Source organism: Phaenicophaeus curvirostris, chromosome 8 (assembly GCF_032191515.1).
Source record: "Phaenicophaeus curvirostris isolate KB17595 chromosome 8, BPBGC_Pcur_1.0, whole genome shotgun sequence".
Classification (NCBI taxonomy): domain Eukaryota; kingdom Metazoa; phylum Chordata; class Aves; order Cuculiformes; family Cuculidae; genus Phaenicophaeus; species Phaenicophaeus curvirostris.
Window position 1 is genome coordinate 28,849,543 of NC_091399.1, and position 12,420 is coordinate 28,861,962.

General features: G+C 43.4%; 2 protein-coding genes across 2 annotated transcripts in view; one reads left to right on the plus strand and one right to left on the minus strand.

The window, feature by feature from the left end:
- Positions 1 to 12,420, plus strand: part of AKR1A1 (aldo-keto reductase family 1 member A1) — a 186,640-nt gene that overhangs the window by 141,610 nt on the left and 32,610 nt on the right. The gene's annotated exons all lie outside the window — the stretch shown is intronic.
- PRDX1 (peroxiredoxin 1) lies at positions 4,202 to 8,745 on the minus strand. Its single transcript, XM_069862927.1, has 5 exons — positions 8,597 to 8,745; positions 7,540 to 7,693; positions 7,166 to 7,288; positions 6,208 to 6,338; positions 4,202 to 4,588 (listed from the first exon to the last, which is right to left on the minus strand). The coding sequence occupies exons 1-5, from the start codon at positions 8,700 to 8,702 to the stop codon at positions 4,503 to 4,505; spliced, it is 600 nt and encodes a 199-aa protein (XP_069719028.1). The 5' UTR covers positions 8,703 to 8,745; the 3' UTR covers positions 4,202 to 4,502.

A 12,420-nucleotide genomic window follows, 5' to 3' on the forward strand; every position in this document is an offset into this window, starting at 1 on the left:
ATTTCTCATGTTACTTTAGTTGATGTTTGTGCAGTGAGGAAACATCATAACCCCACGTTTTATTTTCCTGAAACATTTCCTAAAGGAAAATCTGAAACAGAACATGATTGTCTTCAAAGATTCTGGAAATCACACACCTTTACGCTAAGTTGGCCTGTTGTTCTTTTTTTCCTCATGTAAATCAGAGCACGGGATAGGGGAATTCCTGTAAGTAAATTAAAGGAGGAGGTGGGGGAAATTCTTGACTGAAAAATACCTTACCGAATCTTAAATTTATGCTGAATCATTAGCTTTTCTATGAATGCATAAAGCCTCTTATTCCTCTTAAAGGAATTAGCCAGTTTTTAGGCTTTAATTTCATGTCATTTGTCATAACCTTTTTTTCCAGTATTGTTCTGACTGGTCTTCCCAAATCATTCACTGCTGCTTCAACCGTTTTTGGTTTTTTAAACAGGCTCTTCTTCCAAAATATAATAAAAATAAAAAATAATTTCCCCTTTGTTTTGTGAGAAGTTAATTTGATTTAATGTGTTCATTTTAAATTATGTTTATGTAGATTAAAGACTTTTTTTTATGTCTTGACAAAGGATATTAATCTCATTTGTCAGTGCAAATGCTTCAAAAATACGTTGCTATAGAGCATGGAATGTAAACCTACTGAGCTTACAGTTTCAGAGGAGACAGCAATCTTAAAGACTTCTCATATACTCATATAGATATGTCAATTGGTGTCTTGCACAGAAACATTCCAAACTGAGACTTGTGTCCCATTATACGTGTGATGATTTAAGTTTCAGGTGAAAGAGCCAAGTTTCACATCTTAGTCCAAACCTCTCATCACTAGGTGTGGTGAGAAGAGCTACCACAGGCACATTGCTTGTGCGGGAGCTCTGCAAACAAATCCACAGCGTGACTGCAACGCGCTCTCCTGGAGCCACAGAAACGCAGGCGGCGCAGAAGAGCTGATGGTGCAGTTGTTTGATTCCCACAGGCTTTAGCCTGGAAACCTGGAAACCACAGACTGTTAGTTAGTCCTGAACATCAGACTCACTGAGGACTTCACAGAGCATACGCCTCATGTTTTTCAAACCATTAATACTCAATGATCTGGTGGGTCTCTTCCAACCTGGTGATTCTATGAAACACCAACATCTTTACATCATTTTTACATCTTTACATGCCTTGTTTTGATGTATTATATTACTAAAAAGTACAATCACGGAGTTTTGCTTACTTTCCTAACTAAAGTGCATCATTCTGCAATACCTGTGAGACGTAAACTGCTTGCTTCTGTTCTTTGACCTGTATTGATTGGTTGCACAGTCCAATTAACTGTTCCACAAAGCCCTGATGAAAAGGCTGGAGTGCTTGCTGAGCAAACAGTTCTTTTAAAACTTAGTAATTTTTAGAGAACTTTTCAAAACCGATGAGAAACTCAGTTTGCAACAAAGCGCTAATCCTTTCAACGTTACTAAGCTTTTTTTTCTTAATACATCTAAAAAAATACAGAATTTTAAATTTTGAAATAACATACTCATAAAAGATGTACAAAATCTAGTAAAAGTTATGTTCTGTATGTCAAAAATTGAAAGTCATATTCAAAACTCTGTAAAAGATACATACAGGTATTTAAACTTTCAGGGATTATTTTAAGAGTGAAACTTCACATGCTTTTAAAATATGTCCTTCTGCAAAGTGGTAGCCAGTTACATAAAACCTCAATAATCATAGCACTCGGCTACAAATAAAGAGAAATCAAAAAGACAGGCAGTATCATTTATTTCAGTTTCTCTTTGTCTGACTGTTCCGAGCAAGGTATTTTAAAGAAATTAATGAATTCAAGGTTATTTTTATAATAAGCAACTAAGCTAGCAAAAAAAGATGTGCAGTCACACATAGGGGAAAAAAAAGGCAAATAAAAAAACCCCAAACCAAACCAGAGGAAAAAAACCCACCTCGTTCAACCCTTTCTAAAGTATCTTCAGTGAAAATCCCACGAAGCAATACACGATGCTGCAACAGCGATCACTCTTGTCACCAAAACTGAGAACTCCTGATGTATTTTCACCTCACTGCAAAATATCACACCTATTGATCATGAAAGCAAAACCAGTTCATAACTACAATTAGAGCAACGTGCATCTTGACATGTGAAAAATTATTTCTCAATAAATAAGGATTATAATTACTTGAATGCCATAAAAAAATCCACTAGTCTAAGATGTCACAATACTGGAAGTGAGGGTTAAGCCCCAGAACGCTTAAATGGAAATTCCAAGCTGCATCTGAATCAATGTTGAGTTTAAGCTCCCATTCATTTGCTGGGAAAGGAAGTTTGATAGGCATAACTAACTTTGTACTGAACCACACTGCATCAGCATTCACTCACTTACGTATATGTTAACATTTGTTACTTCTCAATGCCACCCTTGTGTGTTAGCCTCACCTTCAGGTGAAGAATAATTTTGATTTTTAAATACCAAGCAAAATGATCTAATTGAGCATCTCTTCAGTGTATCTTCAGGAAGACTCAAGGAATTAGCCATGTTAGTTTTTATTGGAGTATTTGGTAGTAAGGCTTCTGCGTGAAGTCTGTTTCCAGCTGCACAGAACAAGTTTACTACTCAAGGCGTGCAACTTTGGCTTCTGACTCACCCAAGTACCCCTGGGTTTCCACTTTGTTATCGCTTGCTAAGCAGGACAGGACTTGTTTACTAGAGGAGCTGAAGTCAGATTCAATGTCTTCGCCTTGAAACTTTAAGGGTTACATCTTTACAGGTACATAAAGATCACAGGGTTTTAACTCCCTTATATTGTTTGGCAATAGCTCCTCACCCAAATCCTCAGCTCTGAAGTTCAGGACTTTATTACAAGCCACCTTTAACAATGAAGCCACACAGCAGACACAGCTTTACAGTTAACTCAGGGCTATAGTCATGTGCTTTCTAGTTTTACAGCATGCACATAATCATTTGGAATACAAAGATTAAAGACAAGGCTGTGCACATCAGAGAACCAGATTTTGTAGTGCCATTCTTCTTTTGATCTCAGTCATATGACAAGCTAATGGGTAACTGGCATATTCTCACTCGCGTTCCACACAGTGGGAGAGATTAGGGATGAATGTTTTACACCCAAGGCAGTTTGCTTTCCAGAAGGCCCAGGCTCCCACTTCCATACAGTGTTTGAACTGAATGGATGATTAACATGAGCCAGCAGTGGCCCAGGTGGCCAAGAAGGCCAATGGCATCTTGGCTTGGATCAGAAACGGTGGTGCCAGCAGGTCCAGGGAGGTTCTTCTCCCTCTGGACTCGGCCCTGGTGAGACCACTCCTCGAATCCTGTGTTCAGTTCTGGGCCCCTCACCACAAGGAGGATGTTGAGGCTCTGGAGCGAGTCCAGAGAAGAGCAACGAAGCTGGTGAAGGGGCTGGAGAACAGGCCTTATGAGGAACGGCTGAGAGAGCTGTGAGTGTTTAGCCTGGAGAAGAGGAGGCTGAGGGGAGACCTCATTGCTCTCTCCAACTACCTGAAAGGAGGTTGTGGAGAGGAGGGAGCTGGGCTCTTCTCCCAAGTGACAGGGGACAGGACAAGAGGAAATGGCCTCAAGCTCCACCAGGGGAGGTTTCGGCTGGATATTAGGAAAAAATTTTTCACAGAAAGGGTCATTGGGCACTGGAACAGGCTGCCCAGGGAGGGGGTGGAGTCACCACCCCTGGAGGGGTTAAAAAGATGAGTAGGCAAGGGGCTCAGGGACATGGTTTAGTGATTGATGGGAATGGTTGGATTCGATGACCCAAGAGGCCTTTTCCAACCTGGTGATTGTGATTCTACAATTCCCAGAAATTTAGCATGAACAATCAGTTTTGACCAAAGTGGATGCAGAAATGACTAAGTCAACATGGTGCATGAAAATATGCCTGGCCTGTCAGTCACATCTGTGCTCTGGGCACTGTTGTATTACTCAAGTCTGACTACCAAACTATCTTACTTTACCCTAGGAGAGCAAAGTCACACTGAGTGTGAAGAGTACTACTGCAACATGAAAACTAAAGTGTTGGTACCTCCATTCTAACAGAGCTGGAAAAGGCCTTGAGGAACTGAGACACCTACAGGCTGCTCAGCTGACAGAGCTTCCAGACATGCAGCCTGCATTGCCTCCAGGCCTCCTGTTGAGGACACATAAGAACAGTAGATAGCATGCTCTTTCCACAAGTTTATTTAATAGAGTTACAAAAGGATACCACTACTCGATAAGCAACACATGGCTAACCACATACACTGCGTTGTCACTGAAGTCAACAAGGCTTGATGTACAGATATTAATCATTAACAATTTCTATGAACATATTGTCAACAGGACAAGCTTTCCTTCAAGTAAAAAAGTTACTCTTTATACCTATAGCATGAATCCCGTGACTCAGATGCAATGACTTAGTCAAAGTTCAGTAACTGATGCTTGCTCTTTATGTAAGGCATACTAGCTTCCACTCAGACTGAAAATTTATTTCTGCTTAGAGAAATACTCTTTACTTTTCTGAACATCAGGCTTGATTGTGTCACTGCCAGGCTTCCAGCCAGCTGGGCACACTGAAATGATAAGAATGTTTAAGTTTTATCAGCTGCTCCTGCAGAACATGCTTTACACAACATAAAAGCAAACTAGCAACTCTAAACACAAAATACATATTTGAAACATACAGAGTGCATTACTCAGCGTCACATTATGTTCAGATCATTTTACTCAGTTCCATTTGTTCATCAGAGAGGGACAGCAAAGGAACCAGGCATTTGCCCCCGGAACAGCAGGCCACACATACACCCCTACCCACCCTGCTTAAAAGCTTCACAGAAGCTTTCAGAAGGTACAGTTAGGCTTGATTATCACAAAGGTCTTTTCCAACCTAGCGATTCTATGATTCTAAGCTTAAGAGCAAGGTAACACCAACTTCTGCAGCCTGGGTCAGAAGGCTTTACAATTATTACAGTACACTTCTCTCCTTGGATCCAGTCAAGTCTATATTGTCCTTATCTTTAATTAAGCCTGGTCCCATTCTCCAGTTTAAAAGGGAAGAAGAGTTAAAACTGTCTCCAATTCCCCCATATGGCTATCAAAAGGCCAAAGAGCAAAAGCTGCACGGCCTCAAGATTGCAGCAACTCCTGAGCAGCCCTTTTTGGATGGTATTGTTTGTACACAGCTCTGCAAGGCTTAATGCACGATCCACAAGGAACTGGCAATTTCAGCTACAGCATTCTCAGCTTCCAAGTGTTACTACACACCTTATACTGGTTTATCCTGATTTAGATGAGACTGTAGTCTGGAGGAGAAACTTTTGCCACCTTCTGACTGCTCTAGGGTGTAGTAAACCCCAAGAGGCTTCATTTGAATGACATGTGACAGCTCCATCAAATTAGGCTTGTCTCCTCAGCTGACAGAGGATGCCATGAGTTCAGAAACACTGACTCTCCTCAGGCTATAGCACAGCCACAACAGCAGCTTATTTTAATAAAATCTGCCATTGATTTACCAGTTCTGAAGCAAGTTAAGCATGACCAGCAGTGACACCTGTCATTAGTTAATTAAATCACAGCTGAAGGCTACTAATACATATAAAAACATTGTTTCCATAACCTGGTTCAAACCTTCCATCCACAGAGCTTTTTCTGCAGGAGTTACCAAAAAAGCAATCAGCCTCGAGCAGTTTATATTACTCAAACTCTAGGCACAAAGATTCTCATCCATTTTTCCCTCACTATACAGGGATACAGCTCAACAGGCTTGCCAGGAATTTAAATGCTTAAAAGACAACAATACTACTGATTGTTACCAGCCTAACAAATCTGAGAGCAGAGTCTAAATTATGCTTGCCCTCTCAGGTTAAATTATTACATCATCTTTTTCTCAAGTATTTTGTGTGTCTAATTGAAAGAGATGTGTGACATGTGTGACAAGATATCCAGCATCACAATGGTTTAAGTGATATTTGAATATTAGTAAGTCCTCAATGGGCCATTAACTGGAATAAGATACAGTTCTATGGTGCCCTTCAACAAGCAGCTCTACATGACCAGCTGCATTTCAACAGGCAGTTACTTTCTGTGTGCAGATCTATACACGTACTTAATACCTTTCAGTAAACCTCAACTTGCCCAGTTAATAGTGTTCTCTGCAGAAACATCTAAGATGAGAAAGAGGAAGAACCCTTACCTTCTCCATGCTTATCTGTAAACTGGAACGCCTGGACAAGTCTGAGCGTTTCATCAACAGAACGGCCAACAGGAAGATCGTTGATAGTTATCTGCCTCAGGATCCCCTTCTCATCAATTATGAACAGACCCCTAAAAAGCACATAATAAAGTTAAACACAGGCTTTGAAAGACAGATTAAGCTGAAGCGAGTTTCAAAAACTCAAGTTCAGTGTTCCATTACAGCAGTTAGTTATCTAGTGTTACTGACCTCTTCCCCAAACTGAAGATTTTCAGTGTACACACAGCACTGAAACATTAGTGGCTGAAAGCCACTGGGAACCAGGAAGGACAGGAAGTAAGTAAAAACACTAACACAGGAAAGCAACACTTCCTATTTAAGGAAGATACTAGTGGAGAAGCAAAGTGGAAGGGAAACAGGAAAAAGGGGAATTGAAGGAGAGGCACTCTTAGATTTGAAGAGCCACAAACACTGTTCTCAAGAAAAAACAACCCAGCAATGGTTCAGTCCCCCTAAGTCACGTTAAGAGTTCACAGAAGTTGAAGTCCCTTAACAACTTTAACTCTGAGCAGCTGACTGAAAGATAAGGCATGAATTTTAATTCATCTTTACTTTAACCACTAGATCAAAAACCTGTAATGACTTCTACAACTAAGTAGGTCTCACATTACCAATGTTTGCAGAAGCTCATCTCCATGGGACTTCTGGAGAGAGGTAACCAAAGGTGAGCACCAGGCATTTACCTAGCTTACCAAAACCATACAAAGTCTAAACAGTGAGAACAAGTACACCTCCCCTTGTAGGAGTGGTGGATAGCTTGAAGCAGTTTACCTCTAGAATAGCTAATTGCTTCAGCTTGCTGCAGGTGTTGAAGTATAGCCAAGCTCTGTTCACCCGCCATGCTCCATCCATTGCAACATGAGACTTTTAACAGCAAGTTTACCTTCTAACATATTACCTGTATGCAATGCCTTCATCCTCTTTAAGTACTCCATATTCTTTGGCAATGACACGATTAGTGTCAGAAACCAGCGGGATTTTCATAGGACCCAAACCTCCTTGTTTCTTGGGAGTGTTGATCCTAAAAGTACAAGTTTAAATGTTAAAAACAGACAGTTCAGAGTAAAGTACCAACAAAAGCTGTTCCTTTCTGCAATATTGCACTCAGTCTGCCATGAGGCAAGAACTGAATGGTATGCTTGGTTCTGTTCTGAAGCACCCCACACTACCAGCACTTCAAGCGCCTTTATTTTTGAATACACTCAGAATTCAGTTCCTGCAATAACTGAGCCCAGGAAGCATACTCTAATAGGTTCAAAGGTTGATTCTTACCAGGCAAGGTGACAAAAGTGAGAGTCAACAGAAGCTCCGATTACTTCACAGTTAATTTTCTTGAATTCATCAGCTCTGTCACTGTATGCAATAATTTCAGTTGGACAGACGAAAGTGAAGTCCAGGGGGTAGAAGAAGAACACAACGTATTTTCCTAGAAAAGCAGTATAGCCAGTTAATCTCCTACCTTTACAGGAGTTATCACACTCAATATCAACCATTCAAATCCTGAAAGAAGAGAAAGGGCTTGATGCAACACCACCTTTAAGGATTAAATGGCAAACTAGACACCCGTTTTTCACTATGCTGGCGGCAAGCCCATAAAGGACCTAGGGGATTTACACTTCAGCCAAATAGCGCTCTTCAAGGCCACTTTTACAGCCAATAACAGAACACTCTGCCCAACTGAGGACTCTAAAACCAGACTGTCAATTTGCCTCTCTACCAAACCTCCTCCCACAAGCCTGCTCTAAGTACTCCTAGCAGCTACACTAGGCTTAAGACCCTAGCTTGACTACTAACAGAGAGCTAAGGACCACAGCTTCTAGTCAGTAATGTAGATGGCTTTAGGAAGAGCTATTTCTACTTGAATACTTCAGGCTTTCCCTTTGATTTTAGGAAGTTTTTTTGGCAAGGCTTTTTGCCAATACTCTAGAGAATGGAACTTCATTGGTTAGAGGGAAGAATCTACTTTCAATTGACTGAAAGTCTGCAAGTGAAGGTATTTTTGCTGTTTCACATAGTACTCTGGAGAGGTAACATCAACTTCATCATATGACAGACAGGACAAATAAGCCTAATCCACAATCACAGTGCAGAGGAGTTTTACAATGCTCAGCAACAATTATCATCGCTGTAATAGTCAATCATGCTACTAACAGCTTCCCAAGCACACTCCAGCCATCACCAAGAACCGCGTCTCAAGCTGTGTACTCAGGCTGCTGCCAAGTTGTCACTGTCACTTTGAAACAAAAATCCAGATGTATCTATCACTGGTCACCCTCCATTTCTGCAATATGAGTAGATTATATCTGTGTTATTAGGGACACAAGCTTACCTCTATAGTCAGAGAGTTTGATGTCTTTGAATTGCCCATCTGGCATTACAGCCGTGGCAGTAAACTCAGGGGCTGGTTTTCCGATGAAAGCCTTTCCTGAAGACATCTTGGTTTATTCTAGATAAGAGTTAATAACAAGTTTAAATAATGGTGCATTTGCACCTGGAAATAAGCATTTATTCAAATCACCTTATTGATTGCAATTGAAAACCAAGGAGTTCATCAGCACTTGATCTTGCAATACAAAGGTTATGGGTGAAATTAGTTTTAGCTTTATCACCTGGGTAGGCCAGTCAAAACACTAGCATTGTTCCCCCTAGAGAAGAAACACAGAAAGATGCAGCCTACACATCCAGACAAAACCACTACATAGACTGCTAGTACTTCCAAGATCTCTGGCTCATCAGTCTCCCAATGATACAGTAAGGGTTATCTTTGGTCAGCAACAGCATCTGGAAAAGGCACAGCCTTCTAGAGTTTTAGCAGTGTTCAGTAAATCTGCCAGTCCCACTGGGTGGACAAATTAGAAAATCTGGATTTAAGAACTTTTGGTGAGGAGATCCTTGTTCACTTTTACAAGGGAATTTAAGACCTCAAAACTTGATCCAGAAGAAAAGAACTTTTATTAATCTCCAGGAGCAGTGCTCTGCATAACTACACTTAAGCCTTTCAAACAATTAAGCCTTGTTTTATTTGCAGCTACAAAGACTCAGAGCATACACAGGAACCACACTGTGTCAGTAACTGAAATTTTATAAGTCTTAAACCTGTACAGCCAGGTCTTTCCCTGCCTCCCACCCCTGCTGAAAAGGGCTAAGAAGGTACCACAAAGACAAGAGATACACTTCTGGCTCGCTGCCCCAAGAGGCTGGTCATGTTATACACCCTGTGCAGTATTTTGCTCTGTCTGGGAATGCAGTATATCATGTTAGAATTCCAGTTACTTCCACAGCATAATCTTTTAAATAGCTAACTTTATGAACCTCGTTTCTTTAACTCACAAAATCTTAAAAGTGATTTCACACAAGTGATCCTATAGACTGCTACAAGCACGAGTTCCCCTGGAGATAAAACCTCTGAAAGGTTAGCATGGGTCTCATGCTAAACCGAGATTCCAAGATTCTACCAAGTCCTGCTGCAAGGCACTACGTCCATTCTATAAACAGTTGAGAACATCATTTCTTGGCTCCTTCCCCACCACTTTCTCCCTGGAGAACTAGTTCAGAAGCCATAAACATCAGCCTTCAACCCGAGTTTATCAGTTCAGAGTCTTTTCATTATGAATGACCTTGAAAGCTTCTCTTACATAATCTGATGATACATAAGCAGTGATCAGGTACCTCTGCTTTCATTTTGAGAAATGCCAACCCATTCAGTGTTTCTAACTGACTTTTGCGACAAAGCTCTTTATCCCCATGTTCATCCAACACTTCAGTCTTCCACTGCAGCAGACTGGGAGCCAGTCTTATGAATGAAGGTGGTTCATCAGTTCTGCTGATGCAGTCTGGCAGGAATTCAGTGATCCCTCTGCCAAGCCTTGCATGTAGCCATGAAGGCAGGTGCAACCCTGACTGCAGTCCTGTAAAAGGGATTAGGGGGACAGACACTGCACAAGGGTTTATCCAAGGTACCTCCTTGTCTGAAATGCACAACCCCACATTTTGTGACTGAGCTGCATTAATGCCCTTTACTCAAACTCAAGGTCATCCGTTTGCTCAGCACTATTATGCCAGCCCTCCTATATTGGTTTCATCAGCAATCCCCTGCAGTATTTTATTAGATTTGCAATATCAAATAAAAAGCTGTCAGATGGCTCTAAATTTTTAGGTACACAAAAATCTTTAATATTGGCAGGAGCTTTCAGTTTCCTCATACTGCAGGAGAGCCATCTGCCTTCCTCAGGGCATCTACTGCGACCTGCCCACAATTCTGCTTTCCCGTGCAGCATCAGCAAACGTTCTCACATGTTCTGCTTGGATTTTTAGCCACAGCATTTCCTAACCCACAGAGCAGACCACAGATTCGGCATGTTATTTCCTTTTGTTCTAGGGGAAAGGAGAATGGACACTACAAACCAGGTCTGCTTGAATACAGTCAGAACACCTTCCCGAGGCCAGGCACGGCCTCAATTATCCTCAAATTGCAATTACAATTAAGTCAGGCCTGCACTCTTCACTAGTAATTCGTACCTCTAGGATATCTCAAGCATAAGCAAAACGCTGTTTCAACACACACTCTCAGCCTTCCGCTCCAACCTGTCACAGACGTGCGGCTGAGCCACCATGCCGCAGTTGGACTGAGCGATATAAGCAGCCATCCCCTGGGTGCAGGTGCTTCGCAGCCAAGGTCACCTATCTCCTGGGTGCAAGGGCACTGCAGCCAGGGTCACCCAGACCATGGGGCACTCATCCCTCGGGTGCAGGACCTCCAAAGCCAGTCAGCCATCCCCTCCCTTCGGGAACAACACAACTAGGGTCACCCATCCCCTGGGTTCAGGCACACTGCAGCCAGGGGCACCCAGACCACAAGGCACCCACGCTCACAGTTCAGACACAATGCAGCTAGGGTGACCCATGCCCCAAGCTCAGGGACATTGTAGCCAGGGTCACAGACTGCAGGGCACCCATCCATTGGGTGTGGGGGCTCCAGAGCCACAGAATCACAAGGTTGGAAAAGACCCACAGGATCACCAAGTCCAACCACTCCTAGCAACCACTAAACCATGCCCCTCAGCACCTCATCCACCCGTCTTTTAAACCCCTCCAAGGATAGTGACTCAACCACCTCCCTGGGCAGCCTGTTCCAGTGCCCAATGACCCTTTCTGTGAAAATTTTTTTTGATATCCAGCCTGAACCTCCCCTGGTGGAGCTTGAGACCATTGCCCCCTGTCCTGTCACGTGGGAGGAGAGGCCATCTCCCTCCTCTCCACAACCTCCTAGTCGCAGAGAGCAAAAATGTCTCCTCTCAGCTTTCTCCTCTCTAGGCTGAACAACCCCAGTTCCCTCAGCTGCTCCTCATAAGACAGTCTCCCAAGAGCTGGGTGAGGGCACTAAGCAAACAGTCTCACCCATCCCTGGGCTGCATCATAAGGAGTGTGGCCAGCAGGCAAGGGAGGGGATTCTGCCCCTCTATTCCTCTCTTGTGAGAGCTCATCTGGAGTCCTGTGTCCAGTTTTGGAATCCTCAACATAAGAAAGAGAGGGAGCTGTTGGAACGGGTCCAGAGGAGGCCATGAAGATGATCAGAAGGCTGGAGCACCTCCCACACGAGGACAGGCTGAGAGAGTTCGGGTTGTTGAGCCTGGAGAAGAGAAGGCTCCGAGGAGACCTTAGAGTGACCTTCCAGTACCTGAAGGGGCTCCAGGAAAGCTGGAGAAGGACTGTTTACAAAGGCTTGTGGTGATAGGAGAAGGGGGAACGGATATAAATTGGAGAAGGGCAGATTTAAACTAGACATAAGGAGTAATTTCTTCATTATGAGGGTGGGGAGGCCCTGGCCCAGGTTGCCCAGGGAAGCTGTGGCTGCCCCATCCCTGGAGGTGTCCAAGGCCAGGTTGGATGGGGCTTTGGGCAGCCTGATCCAGTGGGAGGTGTCCCTGCCCAGGGCTGGAGGGACCCCCCGCGCCCCCAGCCCTTTGTGCGGGCCGGGAAGGACACGCGGCCCCGCACCGCGGCCGCCAGCCCAGGGAACGGAGAGGCCGCGGGGACAGCCCCGCCGAGCAGGAGGGAGAGGGCAGAGCGGAGAGAGAGAGGAGGAGGGGAAGAGAGGGCAGAGCCAAAAAAAAACAAAAAAAAAAAAGGGAGAATGGGGGGAGAGAGGGCGAG

Excerpts from the sequence above, each read along its gene's own strand:
- PRDX1 (XM_069862927.1), bottom strand. The coding sequence starts at position 8,702 with ATGTCTTCAGGAAAGGCTTTCATCGGAAAACCAGCCCCTGAGTTTACT. Across the intron at positions 7,694-8,596 it reads CAAACTCTCTGACTATAGAG|GAAAATACGTTGTGTTCTTC; the intron begins GTAAGCTTGTGT and ends CTGCTTTTCTAG. Across the intron at positions 4,589-6,207 it reads TACAGATAAGCATGGAGAAG|TGTGCCCAGCTGGCTGGAAG; the intron begins GTAAGGGTTCTT and ends TTATCATTTCAG.